At 39.6% G+C, this 23,294-nt stretch overlaps 2 protein-coding genes across 4 annotated transcripts; both read right to left on the bottom strand.

The window, feature by feature from the left end:
* Nucleotides 1–4,061: 4,061 nt before the first annotated feature.
* On the bottom strand, nucleotides 4,062–12,648 carry LOC129179796 (gastrula zinc finger protein XlCGF57.1-like). Of its 2 annotated transcripts, XM_054773507.1 has the most exons (3): nucleotides 12,344–12,648; nucleotides 5,990–6,770; nucleotides 4,062–5,905 (listed from the first exon to the last, which is right to left on the bottom strand). In XM_054773507.1, the coding sequence occupies exons 1-3, from the start codon at nucleotides 12,459–12,461 to the stop codon at nucleotides 4,897–4,899; spliced, it is 1,908 nt and encodes a 635-aa protein (XP_054629482.1). In that variant the 5' UTR covers nucleotides 12,462–12,648; the 3' UTR covers nucleotides 4,062–4,896. The 2 variants fall into 2 exon arrangements, with proteins under 2 accessions (XP_054629482.1, XP_054629481.1); XM_054773506.1 differs by having other exon boundaries at nucleotides 4,062–6,770.
* A 522-nt stretch (nucleotides 12,649–13,170) lies between these two features.
* On the bottom strand, nucleotides 13,171–22,746 carry LOC129180444 (gastrula zinc finger protein XlCGF57.1-like). 2 transcript variants are annotated; one of them, XM_054774932.1, is made up of 2 exons: nucleotides 22,392–22,746; nucleotides 13,171–18,048 (listed from the first exon to the last, which is right to left on the bottom strand). In XM_054774932.1, exons 1-2 carry the CDS (start codon nucleotides 22,513–22,515, stop codon nucleotides 15,929–15,931), a joined length of 2,244 nt encoding a protein of 747 aa, XP_054630907.1. In that variant the 5' UTR covers nucleotides 22,516–22,746; the 3' UTR covers nucleotides 13,171–15,928. The 2 variants fall into 2 exon arrangements, with proteins under 2 accessions (XP_054630907.1, XP_054630908.1); XM_054774933.1 differs by lacking the exon at nucleotides 22,392–22,746 and adding an exon at nucleotides 22,218–22,317.
* Between the last annotated feature and the right edge of the window lie 548 nt (nucleotides 22,747–23,294).

Consider the following 23,294-nt stretch of genomic DNA (forward strand, 5'->3'; position numbering starts at 1 on the left):
TCTGTTTTTCCTCTTCACCCCTTGTGCACTGATAGATTTTTGTACTTTATAATACTTTCTCCCCCCACTACCCTCATCCCACCTATTTTGCCATTTCTCCATCATTTGTTTTTTTTTGATAATTGCCTTTACTTCACCTTTACCAGCAGGTACATTTATAATATCAGTCCTTCTAATTCCTATACCCCAATTCTATCTGCTCCCTCATTCCCTTCCACCCCTACATGTGCAGGCACCCAGCAGAACCTCATTTCTATTTTTAACATACGTAATTGAAATAGGCTTTGATGTATTTCTAATAGTAAATCCTCTCGACTTGATTACTGTATAATGCTGCCAGACAGTCCACACAACATAGCACTCTATCTGCTTTTATTTCCTCTATCCACTGTGTGCCGATGATAATTGCCATCATTTGTGCTGTATAAACTGAAAGTTGATCTGGTAGTCTTTTTGCAATGCCACAGTTCATTGATGGTACATAGACTCAGATCCCAACCTTCCCTTCTTCACTTTTTGATCCATCTGTATAAATATCTAAGTAACTGTAATATTTGTTTCTTATATATTCACTTGTTTTAGGTCCGTTTTCACCATCTTCCCACTTACTTTTTAACTCTATCATAGCTATATCTACCTCAGGTTTTGGAAATAACCAGATAGGAACATTACTTATGGGTGTAGAAGTGTTAATACTGTATATACTGTATATTGTTTAGTTTGTATTTCTCTGATTCATCTTTAATTACCCACCCAAAACTATTACTTTTAGTTGTATTATACTCCCAACATTCCTGAATCCCATTCTTGGCCAAATTTCCATGACTGCATCCTTTAAGTGTACTCCAGAATGTCAACATAAGTTTGTCTCTTCTCAGTCATATTGTGTGTTTTTAAAGCAGCTACATAAAATGTAGTTTAGTCCCTTGTATTAAGTTTAATAACGTGATGCATGTTTTGATTATGTCTTTTTGTTCGAAGTCAACTTTTTTGTCACTTTTTAATATTTGCTTGAGCATTTGTTTTTCAGTTGTTACTCAATACTCAAGTGGCTGCAGACAGAACTATTCATCCATCCATTTTCTATACCGCTTCTCCTCATTAGGGTCGTGGGGGCATGCTGGAGCCTATCCCAGCTGACATCGGGCGACAGGCGGGGTACACCCTGGACTGGTCGCCAGCCAATCGCAGGGCACATATAGACAAACAACCATTCACGTTCACAGTCATACCTATGGACAATTTAGAGTCACCAATTAACCTCACCTGCATGTTTTTGGAATGTGGGAGGAAGCCGGAGTACCCGGAGAAAACCCACACACGCACAGGGAGAACATGCAAACTCCACACAGAAATGCCCAAGGGAGAATCAAACCCAGGTCTTCCCCATCAGGCTGTTACTGTGTTGGCCAACGTGCTAACCACTAGACCACCGTGCGGCCCTGAACTATTCAATAGCTAGTAAATATGACTAATTGATATTGGTAAGATGTTTTTGTGAATAAGCCTAGAATATGTTGACTGGCAACGATGACAACATTGCAACTGTACCGGCGCCGCTCAATGCTAACGAGGCAGTTAACGCTGGTGTTATCTATGCCCCACTTTTGGCAACACAGCCCACGCCCGTGGTTTCAACATATCAAAGCCCAGTGTCAACTGCGAGGAATAACACAGGACGTGACAGTATTTCCACGTAGTGGCCGTGTTGGACCTCTACTATCTCTCATACCGTAGGAACACTATGACGAATAATTTTAGTGGTTTTGAAACCGTGACCTTTTCATACCGTGGTATACCTTGAAACCGGCAAGCGGCCCACGCCAGTATCTTCAACAATGGTAAAGGACTGGTCATCCAGTGGCATCATTATTATGATTAAATCACAGATCGTTTGAGCCCTCAGGTAATTTCTGGCAAACTTTTGCACAATTCAAACGCAGCAGTGATAGGAACAAGCCCTGGGCCTTTCTTGGCTGGATTTGGAGAAGCTTTTTAAGCAGCGCAGTCGTCCTCATAGGCTTTCAAAACACCGTCGTAGCAATGCTGGCATTTCAGGTGGCTGATAAGGTTTGATGTGTTGAAGCTCAATGTTTTTTTCACATCCTTGTGGAATGTTTGGCAGAAGATTTGGTGGAAATAGCACACGAAATGTCTTCCTCTGAAACTGTGAAGAAGTGCTTCACGATTAACACCATGTTTGTTTCCAGTGAGACATTGTCCGATCTCAATTATTATCACAATTTTTTAATATTGTCCTAAATGAACGCTATGTAGCTGTTCTCACTGGCATATTACTCAGTTTATGTACACAACTATTGAGAAATTATGTGTAACAATCTTTATTCTCATATTGATTTCAGTTGTGAATTACTGAATGATATCAACTATTTTGATGACCTGTAAACTTTGAAACTGTGAATGTGAAATACTAATCATAAGTATTTAGTATAGTAGTTGCAAAGTTTACCGGATACATTTTAATATATGCTATATGTTTTATAGTAAGTGGTAGATCATTTTGATTGTGTGCACCCCTGATATACATGTACAATGTACATAAATATTCAAATAATATATTTTTTATATATGTATGTATATATCTATGTTTATAGCAGGAGGTAGATCTTTGGGACAAAGTAGCTCACTGGCTGAAAAAGCGTGAGCACCCCTGTGCTATATAGATACAAGTATAGCCTATTATTTACATATTGACCACAATTAATTTGAAATAAAATATCTATCAAACATCAGAAGAATGTTTCACGACATTTTATTTTGAAAAACACGCACCGGAATCTGTCTATCCTGTTGGCACTTGACAGATAAGGAGTGGAAAGTAAGTTAAAGTTAATGCATTTGATGTTCAAGCCTGTGAGAACGACCCTAATGTTGACATTAATACCGACAGTAAATTTAAATATTAAAAAAATAATTCCTGCCACAGCTACGCAGCAGCTTCACAACACATAGCCAGTGGGGTGGCCGGAGAGTGGCGCCACCACTTAGCACCACGTAGCTCCGCCACTGGTGGGGTATAATTCATTATCCTACATTTTCTACCATACTGTATATCCATTTATGCTATTAAAAAGTACATAAAGGTTAGCTGTTATAAACTGTGACCCTTGTCTCTACACAAGCGGTTGTTTTACTCTTCCAGTTTCTTCATTTGTCTTTCACATTCTTCTACTCTACTACTGAGCAGGGGGAGGGGCGGGGTAAAAAATAAGATGTGGTGCTCTGAGAGCCGATTTATTCATGAGAAATTTGCATGAAGAGATTTGACCTATTTTGACCTATTTAAAATACAAAAACCTTTGTTTTTGTATTTTATAATATAACATTACATAATATATTTTTGTAGCTGCTCATTGAGGTTTAAATAAATCAATTAAAATAGTAAACATTTGATATCATGCATTTTTTTTTACATTAATAATAAATTTTACATAACACACATAATTTGTGTTACCCTAGTAGACTTTTATGTTCGTTTTTTTTGCGTACTTGCATCACCACCGAACTTTCTTAACCACGTGACAAAGACCTGTAAGCATCCTGCCCGTCATGTCTAACGATACACAGTTTGAACAGCAGAGGGCATCAACAAAGGCTGCATTGGAATGCAGCCGATGCCTTATTGTTGGGTTCACGTGACGTCATGTCCAGCTGCTGTCGTTAACGGTTCTAACAAGGGTAGTCGTTAAGCGTTATATTATTTTATTATTATAACTAGAGGTCTTGTCAAAACAATTGCTGGGTTTCAACCATGTGACCTAGTGGCAGTTGCCGTGACTTCCTCTCTTCATTTGGGAGGCAAGCTGTCATTCACCTTCATTCAGTTACCTTGGAGATGTAAAGTTGTCAGTATTATAAAGGTTTTGAGTGTGATGGAGTGGATGCATAGGCTCTTCAGAAGAAAAAAAAGACGACTTTTCGCAAGATGTCAACTATTTTCACATCACCAGTAGAATGTAACCGAGGGTCTTACTCAGATGACCACTGGCGTTATGAAGGACGACAGCCATGAACGCCATAGGCACTTTATTTATCTTCGTCTTCCCATTACACATTACAGCCATCAAGACCTCAAAGACCAACAACACACTTTGTGTGTTACATCCCGTCTGACTGCACAGAACACAATAAGGGTCTCAGAAAAGGAGCTTATTAATAAACATAATGAACGAAACGACAAAAACATGCAAAAACTACGCACTTTCTAACAGTATATTCTTTTTTCAACAACATAATAGCCCTTATTGCCAACCACTTTTTTAAAACATTGCTTCTGAAAGTTCCTCAAGACCCAGTTCGGCCCTACTCACGGACCGGTATTGGGCTGTGGCCCGGTGTTTGGGGACCCCTGTTGTAGAGTGTTTCGCTTATAACTTTACGCATTCTTCTTCGCCCTTCCTGGCTACTTCGTCCAGCTCCTTCCGGCAGATCCCGAGGTGTTCCCAGGCCAGTTGAGAGACATAGTCTCTGTGTCCTGGGTCTTCCCCCAGGCCTGACGTGCCTGAGCCACCTCACCTGGCTCAGTGATATCTGCTGAATGAGGTGGCCAGGGGATTGGCCCGTCCCTTTTATTTAACAGAACCTATTTCATTAACAGTGCACCTGGAAAAATACAAATGAAAAACTGATACCAATGAGTACATAAAACAAATCTGATTAACATATCTCATCAATTGCTTTTATAAAAAATTTAACTGATCTTGAACATCCCATATATTTAAAAATGATTAACAGGTCATATTGTGGAGATATTAGCAAAGAAATATAATAAAAGTGTTATTGTACACGTAACATAGGCCATTTCGACTCACATCTCACATGATCAGATTGCATATCCAATACCGATCATTAGTTATCTGTTGGAATAAGGACCATTCAAAGTATGTTTGGTTGCAAAAATGTTTCTGTGGCTGGCCCCAACCGTGATTGGCAAGCTTTTGTGTGGTTTATAAGTGCTTGTCTCCCAGACAAACTTTTACCACAAACTGAGCAACTAAAGGGCTTTTTAACTTTGTGTTTCTGCATGTGGTAAGTCAAACGCTTTCGCTGAGAAAAGCTTTCACCGCAAACTGAGCAGCAAAAGGGTTTTTCTCCTGTGTGTACTCTCATGTGTGAGACCATATTTTCACGTCTAGAGAATCTTGTACCACAAATAGCGCAACTAAAAGGTCTGTCCCCTGTGTGCTTTCGCATGTGCACTAACATACGTGACTTTTTAGGGAATCCTTTGCCACAAACGGAACAATTAATAGGCTTTTTGTCTTTGTGCTTCACCATGTGATAAGTCAAACTGCATTTGTTAGAATATGTTTCACCACAAACTGAGCAACTATAGGGGTTTTCTCCTGCGTGCACTTTCATATGTGACACCATTTGTGACTTTTCAAGGAAGGCTTCGCCACAAACAGAACAACCAAAAGGTTTTTCTTCTTTATGCGTTGTCATGTGATATGTAAAGCTATTCCTGAAAGAATAGCTCTTACCGCAAATTGAACAACAAAAGGGTTTTTCTTCTGTGTGCTGTCTCATATGTGACACCATTTGTGACTTTTTATTGAAGCCTTGACCACAAACGGAACAATTATAAGGTTTTTCTTCTTTGTGTTTTAGCATGTGATAAGTCAAACTGCTTCTTATAGAATAGCTTGCACTACAGACTGAGCAAGTAAAGGGTTTTTCGCCCGTGTGCTTTCTCATATGTGATACCATTTGTGACTTTTGAAGGAAGTTTTGACCACAAACGGAACAACCAAAACGTTTTTCTCCTGCGTGTTTCAGCATGTGTTGAGTCAAATGAGGCTTACAAAAAAAGCTTTCAGCACAAACTAAGCAACTAAAGGGTTTTTCTCCTGTGTGTGTGAGCATGTGTTGAGTCAAATAATACCTACTAGAAAAGCTTTCAGCACAAATTGAGCAACTAAAGGGCTTTTCTCCTGTGTGTATCAGCGTGTGTCGAGCCAAATAATACCTAGTAGAAAAGCTTTCAGCACAAACTGAGCAACTAAAGGGTTTTTCTCCTGTATGTTTTGTCATGTGTAATGCTACATATGACTTTTGAGAGAATCGTTTGTTGCAAACTGCACAACTGAAAGGTTTTTCACCTTTGTGTGTGCTTTCTGTGTGTTGAGTCAAAGTGGACTTTTGAGTAAATGTCTCAGCACAAATTGAGCAAGTATAGCATTTTTTACCCGTCTTCTTTTTAGAACATTTAGAGTGTTTGTTGTCAGTGCGAGACGTCATATCTTGGTTGCCGTCCCTTTCTTCATCTTTAGGAGAGTGTGACGTTGTGTTGTCACTATCTGATAGTGGATCTGAGAGCTTGTCTGTTTGTGGTCCTCCACAGTGGTCTCCATCAGCTTCTGTTGTCATGTGTTGTGGTGAGCTGCTGCTTGAAGGCTCCGCCCCTCTGTTCTCCTCACTTGGACTGTGATGAAGCTGTGTGGACTCGGGTGGTTTGTCGTCATAGTCTTCAGTCTTGACAGAAACAACAGTCAGTGGCAACTTGGTGAGATCAGCCTCCTCTGGCCAGACATGGAACTCTCCCTCCTGAGTGATCCAGAGTTCCTCCTCTTCCTCTTTAACGTAGGGGGGCTGTGGCTCCTCCTTTTCCTTTTTCATGTGAGGGGATGGCGGCTCCTCTTCTTCCTCTTTAACACGGGGGGGCGGTGGATCCTCCTGCTTCAAAGTGGAGCTCCACCCGTGCTGCTGAGTGGGATCTTCTTCTTGATGACCAATTGGCAGCTGGACGTCTGCAGGACACAAACAACACAAACACACATCAGCTCCAACATGAGTCTTGAGATGTTTCTTCTGGAACTCGTTACACACTTTCTTCTGTGTACTGTATGCGTGTGTAGTGTTTCATGAACATTCACAGAGTGCCTTACTACAAACCTAACCTTACATTTTCAGGGAAGATGTGCCTTAAATCTTGTGTCATATGTGTGATGTCAGATGATGGGTTAGTTAGATATTTGATGCTTGTGAATATTTCTGTATGCAGTAGCAACAATATCAGCAACAAAACATCACATTAATCAAACAAATCGGTATTAAATACATGGAAACGTCAAATAAAATCAAATAGGAATGTAATTGTAGAAGCGATATAACAAACGAATGACACTTTCAGTTGGAACTGGGAAATATGGCAAAAAAAGATCACAATATATTTATTTAAAGGATGCATAACTTTTATTTTCAAGGCCAATACATGATACATGATAACAAATTTTGTTGGTCAATAATTGGCCTAGAAAATTATTGTTGATAATTGATACTATTGACAATATTTTTGTTATTATTTGGCATAATAATGGCAGCACATCGTGGGGTGAAAAGAGAAGAGGAAAACAAACATACATGCATGCACATGTCAATTTTTTGAGGCCGGCAAAATTTGACTTTTTTTTTTTAACTGTTCGATTAATTGATTTGTCGATTATCGTTACAGGCCTATCGATAATCGATTTTATTGAAATTTTTTGAGACCATTTTTTCATTATTATATGGCATAATAATGCGAGTACATCGGCACTCCATTTTGTTTATTGTGTTTATTGTTGTGTGGTGTTTTTTTTTCCACAACAGACAAAGGGTCTATTTTTTTTTTAGCGTTTTTGGTTATGATCTCGATTTTTATTTAAGTGCAATTCTAAAAGAGACTGAGATTCCATTTTATTTTCATTGGGTTTTTTTGTCTTGTTTGATTTGTTTACATTTGATTTATTTAAAAGCTCTTGACATTCCAATTACAATGTTAAATACTCTTGAATGTTGAATGAAAGTTTATTGCTTATGATACGATGTACTCACATTATTATGCCATATAATTAATGAAAGCATGGTCTCAAAAAATGTCAAAAAAATCGATTATCGATAGGCCTGTCACAAAAAAATGAACTGACATGTGCACGCATGCATGCATGTTTGTTTTCCTCCTCTCTTTTCACCCCACAGGCTGGATGACAAGAGGGTTCACTCTACATGTGTCTGTGTGCATTGGTTCTATAGTGAACGGAGAAAGTGAGCTCTCCTGTCATCCATTCAGCCTCTTTGTCCGGCTTTGTAGCGGCTACTAGTATGTGGATACTCTACAGACCGAGTGCTAGCAGCAAGTTAGCAAGCAAACGCTAATATGAATGAAAGCACAAAAGCGAGGGTTTCTAAGCTGAATGCCACAGCCCCAGTGTGGAGATGCAGCAAGCCTTTGGCAAAGTAAATATTTAAAAAAAAAAAACGCAAAATAGTGCGCGCTCACAGACTGTGTCGCTCGCTACATTGCAAAAGAAATGTAACCTTTAAGTACGACTGAAAAGCCAACATTTGGGGAAATGTTTGACAGAGTACAAATTGCCTGGGAGAACGTACATGTACATGTCCCAAACAGCAATTCCTGAACTGTATAACCGAATGAAAGAAGATGTGTTGAAGGACATCATAAACCATTTTACTCCACCATCACAGATATGTGGTCCAGCTCAAATATGACCACCTACGTTAGTTTAACAATACACTACATAAGTGTGTGTGTGGTTTTTATTGGAGTGTTTTTTTTCTTAACTGAGAAAGGGTCTTTTTTTTTTTTTTTAAATATTGTTTTTGGTTATGACTGATTTTTATTTAAGAGCATTTTTTTGCTAAAAGAGACAGTTAATTTTATTTTCATTGACTTTTTTGTCATTTTTGGTTTGTTTAATTTATTTAGTTGTTACATTTATTTTTTTTAAAAGCTATTGTCGTTACAGTTACAATGTTAAATACGCTTCAGAAATTTAAGTTTATTGCTTTTGATACGATGTACTTGCATTATTATGCCATATAATTAATGAAAAAATTGTCTCAAAAATGTTATATCGATAAGCTCGATTATCAACAATAATTTGTAGGACTATTATCATCCAGCAAAATTTGTTATCGTAACAGGCCTAAAATGGAGCATTGTTGGCAGGGTTTTCAGATGGCTTTATAGGCAGGATAGTTGCAATCCATTATGCGCATTCATAGCTGCCTCTTTTATCTGTTTCTATATCTTTAGAAGGCACAGAAAAGAGAAAGACGTGTGCTCATGTCTCACATACGACTGAGGATGATGGGCAATTTTTTTTTTTTTAAATGCAGTTTTCCTTCAATGCGCGGTTCCAATCCTGCCTCGAGCACTGCAACTTCCATATTCCGTGTATTATCATAGCTCACAGCCTGATAGGCTTCTGGCTGCCCTTGTGCCCGTGAGACAGCATTCCTCTTAAATGAGAAGTGTCGTCACGCTTGTATCCCTCCCATAGATTAAATTCATATAGTTTAAATTTGTCATTATGAGCAATTGTCTTTCAGTTTTAATGACTACAATCAACCAGTGAGCATTTTTTAATCAGCTCTGTAAGTTACAATCTCTCCTGGAAATACACTCCTGATCAAAATCTTAAGAATTTGCATTTTGCACATTTGGATCTGAAGGCCCTGTCACACCTTAACGAATTAGCCAGCTTATGCCAAAGTATGAAAAATTTGGCCAATACGCTGGCGTACGTCGAATAAGTTATGGGTAAGTTTTGTATAAGGTAAGAACACGCTGAAGCATGCCGGCATACGTCGTAGTAAGTCCAAGTCGTCTAAAAATTTTGTGCGTGCACAAAAGTTTTCGACGTATGTCAATGTATGATTCATTGCATTTTGTCATTGCATTTAGTAATGACAAAGACAAAACAGGAAAAGCGACGCCAAAATGGAAAAAAAGAAAGACAATGCAGAAATCATTCTTTTGTCTTTGCCATTACTAAATGCAATGACAAAACGCAAGTGGAAAAGACAAATACAAAACAGGAAAAACAACGGCAAATTGGAAAAAACAAAGACAATACAGAAAAAACAATGACAAAATGGAAAAAGAATATGACTACATTGGTATATTTTCTTTTATTATTGCTTCTCTTTGTATTTCCACACGTATTCCCTTTTAATTTTGGCACTACTGTGATTCCATATTTGACTAGTACTAACACAGTACTAACAGTGCATCAAACCTAACGCTAACTTGGACAGTAACATGCTTTATCTCTCCATTCTTTTTGAATGTAAATACTCCTATGCACTTTATGTTGACGTGATCAAAAATGCTTGATTAAAACGTGCATTGTTTCTCTCAGACAAAGTGCAAAAAAATAAAAAATAAATGTTAGATCCATTCCTAGTGTCACAGTGCCCTCTACTGGTCAAGCTGCAAACTTACCTGCAAATGCAAACAACAGCCTTCATCTCCTATCAGCCAAACCACGCCAAGAAGACAGTTTTGTCTCAAGCTATGTTGACGTATTACGACTTGTGCATAACTTACAAATAACGTGTGTGAACGGGTGTCAACGATGGCATAACTTATTGCCCGCGGATACGGGACGTATGAATCATACGCTGACATATGTCGAAAAGTTTTATGCAGGCACAACATTTTTGGACGACTTCGACGTATGCCGGCGTGCTTCCGCGCGCTGTTAACATATACAAAACTTACCCATAACTTATTTGACGTACGCCAGCGTCTTGGCAAAATTTTTCATACAATGGCGTAAGCTGGCTAAATCGTCAAGGTTTGACAGGGCCTTTACGAACAAATCGACTTGCGAACGGTCGTCTGGAACCAATTGTGTTCGTAAGTAGAGAACCTAGTGTACTGTATGCTCTACAGCAAGGGTCACCAACATTTGTCCTTGTGAGAGCTACTTTGACAAAATGAAAATGGCCAAGAGCTACTCATTTTTGTAACATTCATTTCCAGAGCTTATTTTAAACCCAAACAAAGTGAATATGCTTATTTTACCAGAACATAAACAAAATGCTGGTGTCCACAACTCACATCTTGTAATTCAGATTGCGTTTCGTTCTACTGTTCTTTCATTATTAACTGAAAACCTGAATGAAAAGCAGGCTTGCGGGCACCTCATGTGGTCGTGGGGGGCTACCTGCTGCCCGCGGGCACCATGTTGGTGACCCCTGCTCTACAGGCACATAAACACATAATGAGACAAGTAGAGCTGCACACATCTTCAACATGAGTATGCAACACCCTCTACTGGTAGCAGTAGTAAAAACAACGACAGACACACACAACAGAGCAGATCGTGCGAATACACCTCAAGGATGTAGAACAGAATGCGTGTTCATACACTGTTAAAAAAAAATATAAGCAAAATCCAAAAAATCCGCGAAACATCGAATCCGCGAAAGGTGAACCGCAATGTAGTGAGGGAACACTGCATCTGAGAGAACAACGCAAAAAACCTTCGGCATTTCGGTATGTGGAATCAAACTATGGAATGGATTGAGCAAGGAACTCAAAACAATACACTAACATGAGTGAGTTCAAGAAACAATACAAGCAGTTGATGTTTGCATAGTACACGGAAGAACAGCAATTGATGTTAAACGGATGAGGGGTAGGATTACATAATATTTACTTCTTCCTACTCCTGTTGGACATGTGGAGCTGTGCATTGTAATATGTGATGTATGTAACTTGTTCAAATAAATTAAACCATAACCATGTTTGCCCCTTGCAATAAAAGAATGATTTTCTTTAACAACGCCTTTTAAGCCCCTAACATTCTACGATCCAAAACATATTTTACTTTGTCACTCTGACAAAGAAGAACTCTGAAGCTCTGGCGATATAGCATGGATGTGGATGGCACAGCTCCGGATCCATTTCCTATTCCTTCACGTTCTCGCCTTCCATTAATGAAGGACGTGGGACAGAATAGTGTCAAGTACTGGTGGTGGGTCAGCACCACCACCAAAACAAAGGCGTTCAATATCCGCCTTGCCCGTGTTGTTGTTTTTGGAAACAGGAAAAAGAAGCGGAAATGACGCGCGTTGCGTCATGCCGTTGTCCGTGCTAGTTTTTTTTCCACGTCGCGCATTAAACGGGTTATTCCGAATGTTTCAGAAATATTGACCGCATGCAAACGTAGTCATTTTATTCTCAGGGGATTCAATCGATCGCAACTGTACTGTTCAGGACATTTATGTTACTTTATAACATAACAACAAAGAATACAAAAAGGCAAATGGTTTAAATTTGGTTTGGTAACTTTGTTTTACCATATGAGCTGTGACCCGTCTTTACACAAGCTTGTTTTGCTCTTCCAGTTTCTTCCTCTCTTCCTCATTCTCGGACTTGAACTCGGCTGCTTTCGTCAAGCTAACAGTCATGGCGTCTCTTTGTTTAAACTTGCTCATTATAGTCGGCTAATTTCAATTATTATCAAGTCACTTTTCGGGGCTTAAGATAGCCTCCAAAAGACGTTGTTGGAAACCTCAACTCGCTCACCGTTATATGCACTTTTGGGCTGTTTCTCCGTTGATGATTTGCTGGGAGTTGGTGGCGCTGATTCTCTTCCGCCTTCTCTTTGACTGGACGTCGCCATCTTAGCATAGCAGTGGTTCATCTTCTATCACGTCTTCAATCTTCACTTCAGCTCTCCAAGCTCAACTTCCGTTTCACGGGCTTTAGAAAAGACGAATCTGTGAGGTTATTGTTATATTTGTCGTGAATCTATATAACTGTTTAATCGTAAATTTGAAACTTCTGCCCGGAGCTCCAGAAAGCCACTGTAGCCCAGCCCGACATTTTTGTAATTTTTCTTCTTTTGGCATAATGGCGGGTTGCAACCATGACTGTAAAGGTGCATATCGCCACCTACTGCAAAGGTGTATGTAATATGAGCTATATAACTTAGTCTACATTAACTAAAAAAAAAAAACCTAAACAGAAATACAACAACGTAGACTCTATTACATAGCTGTGTACTTCGGATAAGCTATGACTGCTTTCTGTGTGTTTTTAACCCTCTCCTGTTGTTCCTAAAATACCGTCAATATTCCATTCCTTTCTTATTTCAATTGTCTTTTCCATAATCTTTATTAGCACTTCCATGTATTTCTTACACCAGGGACTCTCAAACTTTTCCCAGTCACGTACCCCTTCAGACATCTGACTGGCAGTCATGTAGCCCTTACTCCTTTGAGATTTTCTTATTATAGATTCTGATATATTATATTGAAAAATCATGTGTCTTCTTTTTCAACTGCACACATGAGATACTAATTAAAAAAGGAGAGGTTTTAGAGGGTAAGATACCTCCTGGCAGGTGTCTCTTCTGTTTGGTGAATTTATTTATACCAAGTGGCAACAAGCTGTGGTAAGATGTGGTGAACTAACTGTTCACGCTTTTTTGCTGTGCCGTGGTCTGCATCAGCATGGAAATAATCAGTACAATGCAACTAATATTACATGTAAATGTAATAATTATAAATCATGATGAAAACAAAGGCACATAACATACAGAAATCAATAAGGAAATTAATGATGATGAGCACACAATAGAAATGATCTTGAAAAAACTTCATTAAACACTTTTATAACACATAATGTCATTATCAGACTTATTTGTTCATCTAATGCACACACAACAATGAACAACTTCATGCTATCACCTTTGTTCTGCACCATCCTAACTGCTGTGGGTCTTCACATGAGGCGTTGGAGCACATTATGGAAATCTCAGTGTTTGACACTAATATAGTCCAGCCATTTTTAATTGTAATTCACGTACCCCCCAACAATCTGCGTAACCCTTACAATACATTAATTGGAGGTTAACTAGTGCGGTAACTTGCTATGCTTGAAGCGGCTTTCGTCTTGTGTCCCTGCAGAGATCCCATAGCCTGCGTGTAAGTGTTGTGTAATATAGCGTCAACAAAGCTAGCAGTAGTGCAGCAGTGTCCATTATTTTATGAATGTACGTGTATATCAGTGAAGTGTAGAGGTTCAACGATTAATCGATTATTAATCGGTTATCCAATTAATCAACAACTATTCTGGTAATCGATTCATCGTTCCAATTAAAAATGTACTGTAAATATCATTTTAGCCTTTGAAATGACTATTTTTTTATTTCCTTATATGAAAGCAGACCTATTATCTTTGTGTTTCAGGCAAAACAAGATAGTCACACACATCAGCTTTGACTTTGAAAAGAGCAATCAACATTTTTTCTGATATCTTGCAAAGCAAACCACTGCAGAGATATATACGTGGAGTGTGCGCAAGAACATTCCACTTGTATTTATGTGTAGGAAAATGCATACATTTATGCACAACTCTTACCGTGTGTACACACAAAACCTAGTGGTAGAACAGTGAAACTACAAATAGCTATGGCTGTGCCTGTCCAGCAGAGGCCATAGCATCTTGCTACATCTGCCCTCCCCCAGAGCAGATGAGCCGATGCCAAATGCAAAGCCTGCCCCTAAAGTTTATTTGTTTTATTTTCCCTTCAACTGTGACTATATTCTTATGTAAAAGAAGAAACGCGTTTCCTTCGTATTGCTGCTCAGCTTTTTATTGACGTCTACATGTAGGTGACATTTGTGCGATACAATGGATTCTTACACATTACTCAAGGTCTTCATGGAGATGTAGGGCTGCATACATTACCCTACCCTACCTATTATACGGTGGTGTGATAAAGTGTTTGCCCCCTTCCTGATTTAGTTTTTTGCATGTTTGTCACACTTTCAGATTATCAAATTTTAAATGCAGTATTAGTCAATGACAACACAACTGAATACAAAATGGCGTTTTTAAATGAAACATTTCAAGTATTAATGGAGGAAAAAAAACAGTCCTGTGTGAAAAAGTGATAAACATCTTGATGATCCCCAAAACCTTTGAGGAAATACTCTGTGGTCTGACGAGACAAAAGTTGAACTTTTTGGAAGGTGTGTGTCCCGTTACATCTGGCGTAATAGTAACCCCACATTTCACAAAAAGAACATCATACCAACAGTAAAATATGGTGGTGTAGTGTGATGGTCTGAGGCTGTTTTTCTGCTTGGACCTGGAAGACCTGTTGTGATAAATGGAACCATGAATTCTGCTGTGTACCAAAAAATCTTGAAGGACAATGTCTGGCCATCTGTGCGTGACCTCAAGCTGAAGGGTTCTGCAGCAGGACAATGACCCAAATCACACCAGCAAGTCCACCTCTGAATGGCTGACGAAAAACAAAATGAAGACTTTTAAATCCTATTGAGATGCTGTGGCATGACCTTAAAAAGGTGCTTCCTGCTGGAAAACCCTCCAATGTGGCTGAATGACAACAATTCTGCAAAGATGAGTGGTGCCTAAATTCCTCCCCAGCGCTGTAAGAGACTCACTGCAAGTTATTGCAAACGCTTGATTGCAGTTGTTGCTGCTAAAGGTGGCCCAACAGTTATTAGGTTTAGGGGGCAATCACTTTTTCATAAGGGGCAATGTGGATGTGGATTTTGTTCTGCCTTAATATCAAAAAGTTTCATTTAAAAACTGCACTTTGTGTTCAGTTGTGTTGTCATTGACTAATATTTAAATTTGTTTGATGATGTGAAACATTTAAGTCGAAAAACATGCAAAAAATTAAGAAATGAGCAAACACTTTTTCACACCACTGTGTATGTGTATATATATTTATTCTGATCAACATGTATTTCATCAAAGTGTACGCACTGCACTAATTTTATTTTACACTCCACTCAGAGGAAGCGAATACATAGTACCCGCTGTGCACCCTGCCCCACCCTGCTCGCTTATTTACGAAAATTGGGTTGCGTACTACGCCCAGTTGTGTGCACTTTCAGCTGAATACGCAGTCTTGCATTTGCAATCATATACCAAGTGATATGTTTCATTCTGACATCAATATTTACCATTAGATTTCACTTTTATATAATTTTGCTAGGAAGGTTTCTCTTCTTGTGTCATGTATTATTGTACACACAACTCAGGTCTGTTTTTCTTTGACACTCTCAATTACCTCATTTCCCCTCACATCGCATATGATCACATGATAGGGACTGCATTAGTCATCTGTCATCAGAAAGACCATTCAAAGCCTTTTTGGTTCCAATAATGTTTCGGCTGACTATCTGAGGCTGCCTCCAACCGTTCTTGACAAGCTTTAGTGTGGTAGATACTTGCTTGCCTCCCAGAGAAACCTTTACCACAAACTGAGCAACTAAAGGGTTTGCCTTTGTGTTTCTGCATGTGATAAGACAAACGGTGTCGCTGAGAAAAGCTTTCACCACAAACTGAGCAACGAAAAGGCTCTCCTGTGTGTGTTCTCATGTGATCTACCATACTTGCAGTGGAATTGAATTTCTTATCACAAACTGAGCAACTAACAGATTTTTCTCTGTGTTTCAGCATGTGAACAGTTAAATACTGTTTGGTACAAAAGTTTTTACCACAAACTGAGCAAGCAAAGGGGGTTTCTCCTGTGTGCTTTCTCATGTGTGATACCAGTCGTGAATTTAAAGGGAACTTTTGACCACAAACGGAACAACCAAATGGTGTTTCTCCTGTGTGTTTCCGCATGTGGTAAGTCAAACTAGATTTGTAAGGAAAGTTCTGACCACAGACTGAGCAACTAAAGGGTTTTTCTCCTGTGTGCTTTCTCATGTGTGCTACCAGTCGTGACTTTTGGGGGAATCCTTGACCACACACGGAACAACCATAAGGTATTTCTCCTGTGTGTTTCATCATGTGGAAATCTAAATACTGTTTGGAACAGAAGTTCTTACCACAAACTGAGCAACCAAAGGGGTGTTCTCCTGTGTGCTTCATCATATGTGATACCATTTGTGACTTGAGATGGAACCTTTGACCACAAATAGAACAACCAAAAGGATTTTCTGAGTGTTTCAGCATGTGATAAGCTAAACTATTTTTGTGAGAATAGTTTTTACCACAAACTGAGCAACTGAAGGGTTTTTCTCCTGTGTGCATCCTCATGTGTGATAGCATATATGACTTTTGAGTGAATCTTTGACCACAAACATAACAACCAAAAGGTTTTTCTCCTGTGTGTGTCCGCATGTGCCGAGTCAAATCAGACTTATCAGTAAAGCTTTTCACACAAACTGAGCAAGAAAAAGGTTTTTCTCCTGTGTGTGTCCGCATGTGTTGGTTCAAATAGCACTTAAAAGTAAATCTTTTATCACAAACTGAGCAGGTAAAACGTTTTTTACCCGTTTTCTTTTTAGAGCATTCAGAATGTTTTTTGTCAGTGTTACTCCTAGTATCATCTTCCCAATCTGTATCACTACTCAAAGGTTCTTGTGTGTCGTCCATGTCTTCAGCCTCAGGAGAGTCTAATGTTGTGTTGTCACTATCTGACAGTGGAGCTAAGAGGTTGTCTGCTTGTGATCCTCCACAGTGGTCTCCATCAGCTTCTGTTGTCATGTGTTGTGGTGAGCTGCTGTTTGGAGACGCCGCTCGTCTGTTCTGCTCACTTGGACTATGATGAAGCTGTGAGGACTCAGGCGGTTTGTCTTCATGTTCTTCAGTTTTCACGGAGACACCAGTCAGTGGCAACTTGGTGAGATCAGCTTCCTCCAGCCTTAGAAGATACTCTCCCTCCTGCAGGGTCCTGAGTTCCTCCTCTTCCTCTTTAATGTGAGGCGGCTGTGGCGCCTCCTGCTTCAAAGTGGAGCTCCCCCCGTGAAGCTGTGGGTGACACTCTTCTTGATGACCAATCATCTGCTGGACGTCTGAAGGACACGGCCAATGTAAGGACTTAGGTGGTTTGTCTTCATTTTTCACAGAGACACCTGTTAGTGGAAACTTGGTAAGATCACCCTCTTGAGTGATACAGAGTTCCTCCTCTTCCTCTTTAATGTGGGGGGGCTGTGGCTCCTCCTGCTTCAAAGTGGAGCTCCCCCCGTGCATTTGCGGGTGACACTCTTCTTGATGACCAATCATCTGCTGGACGTCTGAAGGACACGGCCAATGTAAGGACTCAGGTGGTTTGTCTTCATTTTTCACAAAGACACCTGTTAGTGGAAACTTGGTAAGATCACCCTCTTGAGTGATACAGAGTTCCTCCTCTTCCTCTTTAATGTGGGGGGGCTGTGGATTTTCCTGCTTCAAAGTGGGGCTCCACCCGTGCGACTGAGGGGGACGTTCTTCTTGATGATTAATCAGCTGCTGAATGTCTGTCGGACACAAACACAGTTTAGCTCAGACATGATCCTTGACATCTCCTGGAACTCACTACACACTTTCTTCTCTGTACTGCATGTGTGTGTTATAGATGTCCCAATCCGATATTGATATTGCGCTGATATCAGCAAAAAAAACCAAAACAACAATATCGCATTATATTGGCCCGCATCTGAAATCTCTGACAATGGCACTCCAATACAAGTAGTTGATTCCAGACTCCACCCCAGCACGTCTATCCAGCAGCGACCGGATAGAGCCCATGTAATCACAACAGTGTTTTGCTAACAAGGTAGCAGGAGTGATGTCAGGCGTGTGGCAGTAAAAATAAGTCGCAGCTGAGTGTGATACTTGTCGTGCACAAGTTTCCCAGGGTGCCACAGAACAGAACAAGTTTAATATGACCAAACTCATCGCAAATATGAAGCGGCATTACATAGGAAAATCCCACAAGTCGGCAAAGTCATTGGCTTTAACAGAAAGAGCCAGCCCCTGTATTGGCATCTACTGTTAAATGCGAAATATTGTGGAAATGAAATGAAATGCTGTAACCGTGAGGAGAAGGATCATTAGTGTGGAGACATATTTCCCCAGCAAACCACTCATTCATAGCGGCATGTCCTCACAAAGACTAACCAGCCCCCTCCTGAGCTAAACATGTTGAGGTGGCAACCGGAAACATCGGCGAAAAAACTTGTCACAGAGTGTTAGCGTGAGCTCACATACAGCAATAGCCAGTATAAGCTACCTGGGTTAGCTTACTGTAGTTTAGCGGAGCATGCTCATGCTGCTGTGTGTGTCCCACTCAGGCTGTATGAGTTGTGCTTTAGTGCTTGTTCATGGAACCGTAAATACTTGTATAATAAAAATGTAAGCGCTTTAGGATGGACGCTGACTTTGTTGTGTGTCAAATACAGATGACAGCCACGGCTGCAAGAGGTACTCAGATAGCTATCTCACTTAGCAACACCAAAAACACATTTTCAACACACATCCCAATTGCGGCCTTCAAAATAGTGGTGGACATCCTGTCTAATAGTGGTAATAAAATAAGGGTGTCATAAAAAATAGCTTACATACAGCTATTACAATTGCATCTGCAACTACGTCTTCTTTCACCACAAACACAGATATTATCATTTGTTGAAGATTATGCAGCAATGAAAAGTTCGTGAAGCTACAGCCATTTCTGAAATACTGGGCAAAATTGTCCAATGATGTACTGTATTGCAGGGGTGCTCACATTTTTATAGCCTGCGAGCTACTTTTAAAATGACCGAGTCCCAAAGATCTACCTACTACTATACATATAGAAAGTATATATTTATAAAAAAAAAATATGAGTATGTATTTATGTAGGTTATACATGTATATCAGGAGTGCATGCAGTTTCTCAGCATGCAAGTACAAGTCAAAATGATCTACCTCTTTCTATAAAACATAACATAAAGTAACCAGTAAACTCTGAAATTCTATTGTAAATATTCATGATTAGTATTTCACATTCACATTTCCAAAGTTTACAGGTAATCAAAGTAGTTGTTATCATAATTCACTTCAATATGGAAATAAAGATCATTCCAGATAATTCCTAAATAGTTGTTACATAACCTGAGTACTGCTAATAGGTCAGTCAAATTAGCTACAGTATGTAACGTTCATTAGAACACACAGTTCATGTATGACATCCAGTTAGCATTTGCTATCAAACATTAGCCATGTACAAGAATTTCAAATGATTATGCAAACGTCAATGCAGCCCAAGTCAAGGCAAGATATTGAAAAGGTTTCACCAACGGGCACATTTTTAATTTCATCATGAAATAATAGTTTAAGAAGCCAACGTGTAGAAAACACTGATTTCTGTAGTAGAGTTCCTGACGCCAAGCAAAGCCAGAAAACAATACACTTTTTCCTACGTAGCTAGCCGCTACAAGTGAACAGATAACTTTATTTATAGATATAGACATCTTACCTCTGAGTTAGTTCATCCATAATCACAATCATAAAGATGAAAGTTGCATCTTCGTGTGTAGCTTGAAACGCTGCGGGGGAGCAAGTAGGAGGGGAGCTCAGGAGGGGAGCTTAATGTCAGCTGACTATTGTCATATGACAACTACAAAGTGACGTTTACGCCATCGACCAAAACTACCTTGGCAATCTACCGGTAGCTCGCAATCGACGTAATGGCCACCCCTGATGTATTGAATCAATAAATGTAAGAATTTTATTCACTGACACAAAAAGCACACAATCAACAGTGATAAAGTAAGTGTAACAAGTAAAAAAAAAAAAAAAAAAAAAACTGAATTAAAAAAATGTAAACGGAATTTGAGAAAAGCAGACTTCAAAGAGCCCTGAATGGGTGAGTAATATCACTTAATCAAGCCTCTTCTTACGTTCCGCACTACAAAATAAGTCCTAAAAGTAAGGGTGCCCCAAATACAAATTTCTGGTCATCTTTGAAAGTCTCCCAACATGCCAATACCTTTTTTCTTTTAAACAACTGACAGCATACACTTTAGTTTAACCAGAATAGTGTGTGTGCTTTTTGGGTTCGTGAATAAAATGTCCATTAATGAAATGCAAAAATCCTTACATTTATTGATTACTGGCCAATTTTGCACAGTAATTGAGAAATGCATGTAGCCTGCCTTGTTTTGGTAATAGGATGTCAACCTCTACACATATTGCTACAAAATCTTCAACAGACTGTAATGCCCATGCTTGTAATTAAGGAAGATGTAGTCACTGACGTAGTAATTCCAATTGCATTATTAATGTAAAATATTTTTTATGACACCCTTACTTTGTTTATCCAAATAGACTAGATGTGACAGCACTCTTATTTTGAAGGCTGGTAATGTGTTGTGTGTGTGTGTTGAAAATGTCTGTGGACGGTTAAGACGAGCTGGGTGCAAAAATAAACATACATCCCATCCTTTTTCCACTCAGAACGTGCGCCATGTCAGCGGGCATTGTAAAATGCTTGCTAACATTAAAGTGATAAAACACAACACGGTGTTAACACTCATCCAGCCACAGTAGCACACAGAGACGCACTAGCATGCTGTGCTCCGCCCGTGTTTCAGGTCGCCATTTCGACATGTTTAGTCCGTGAGGGGGCAGGTTAGAGTTTGTGATGAGATTCCGCCACGACGGAAATACTTCCCCACAGGAACATTCCTTCTCCTCAAGATGACAGCATTTCATTCAAAATATTGTCAAATTCCTCTACAGTCCACGTTTCAAAGTAAATTCCCTTTTCATTGGCCATTTCCGCAATTCCAACCCCGATTCCGTTAATGCAGAAATCAAAGGGCCCTAAATATTATTTTGTTGAAAAACATTGAGCAATACCCGTGATCCAATACAAACTTGTTTTAAGTGCACATGCGGTAGTTCTGTCAAATAGAAATGAAACGTTTAGAAAATTGCTGTCCAAACTACTAAATGATATCAGTTTCTTTGGTCTTTTATTTTTTACATTTTAAAAACAAACAGCAGGGGTCCGTTGCACAAAAGTAGAATTCTGACATCCAGGATGGCTGAGCTGAGCTCAACCAACCCTAAATGAGAGCATATAAGATTAATTGGTTGCACAAAATGACACGAATGAATGGACACTGATTCAAGTGAAACCAATACTGGATCTCACTGCTACGCCGTCATAATTAAAATCCAAATAGTCAATTTGATGTGTCTTGCTTGTTTAACAAATCAGGAACAGTGGTGTCCACGAAAATCTATGAACTTTCTGCTTTATTAGCATATCACAATTACACGCTGCTAGCTTCAGCAGTGTGTAAAACTTCTGGTTTCCCCTCGAGCGCGAAGGCTTCTGGATAATGTAGTACGCATCCACATTAACCAACACAATTAACATCTCCGAAAACGTAGTCGCACTGTGATTATGAATCCATTTAACTAGTATGTTAAATTGACAGCAGACGTGAGTGCAACTGTAAGTGTAACTCCATCAGACTGTATAACTGTTATCTTGTACGTGTGTGTGTGACTAGAAGTTTTTCCAAGATTTAGAACGCACAGAAAATACAAAGAGGTGCGTCTTCATGTCTCACATAAGAATGGTGGATGATGGGCAAAAAACAAAAAAGTGCAGTTTTTCTTTAAGGTGTAGGGAAATGCAAATGGTTCATACTTGCATTTGTCTCTCACATTGTGTCTCACACTCTGGCTTGAACTCCACGAGCTTCGTCAAGCTAACAATCATGGCGGCTCTTTGTTTAACTTGCTCAGCAAAAATGAATGATCTTTTCGGGGTCGAAAAGACGGCCTCCAAAACAGACGTTGTTAGAAACTTCAACTCGCTCACCGTTATCTGCAGTTTGGGGCTTTTTCTCCATTGATGATTTGCTGGGAGTTGGTAGCGCTGATTCTCTTCCACCTTCTCTTTGACTGGACGTCGCCATCTTAGCATAAGCGTAGCAGTGGTTCATCTTCTATCACGTCCTCAATCTTCACTTGAGATAGCACTCCATTGCTCCAAACTCATATTCCGTTTCGTTGACTGTAGAAAAGACTAATCTCTGAGGTTATTATTGCTGTATTTGCCGTAAAACTATATCACCGTTTAATCGTAAATTTTAAAACGTCCGTCTGGAGCTCCGGAAAGCCACAGCCTCTTAGGCCGCCTTTCACTACGCTGTCCGTACCAAGGACTGTAAATGGGACGTACCGCAAATGCGTGTACCATAGTGTACTATGGCGCAGAAAGTCCGCCATGATGGGAAGCAAGCAAGAGAGGCGGGCGGGGCTGACTTCTCCTACACTATATACACTTTGTGAGTCTTGTCCATTGTCCTCTTTATTTACAACAACAAGTATTATAAATCTACAACGTATTTATCACACATACTTGTCTTTGGGAAACCTGAAACATGACAAATCTGGTCCTTTGGACCCTCTATTACCGTGATTAAAGGCGTAACTGTGTGGAAGTACGTGTTTAAGATGCAATAGATTCTGCTCACTGTCATGGCGGCCAAACTCGCACAAGGAATACTACGGAAGTGGATTTCTCTTTGGTAATCTTTTCAACTTAAAGTCGTTAGTCCGTACCGGCAACATGATACAGTCTGCGCATGTGCATTGCGCGTCTACATCCAGTAGGCTTGTACTTCGCATCGGTCTTTTCCTGGGCCTCTAAAAATGTTTTTAGACTCAAGAAAATACAAATACATACGGAAATACACTACAATACAAAATAATCAATCTT

Source organism: Dunckerocampus dactyliophorus, chromosome 4, assembly GCF_027744805.1.
Source record: "Dunckerocampus dactyliophorus isolate RoL2022-P2 chromosome 4, RoL_Ddac_1.1, whole genome shotgun sequence".
Classification (NCBI taxonomy): Eukaryota; Metazoa; Chordata; class Actinopteri; order Syngnathiformes; family Syngnathidae; genus Dunckerocampus; species Dunckerocampus dactyliophorus.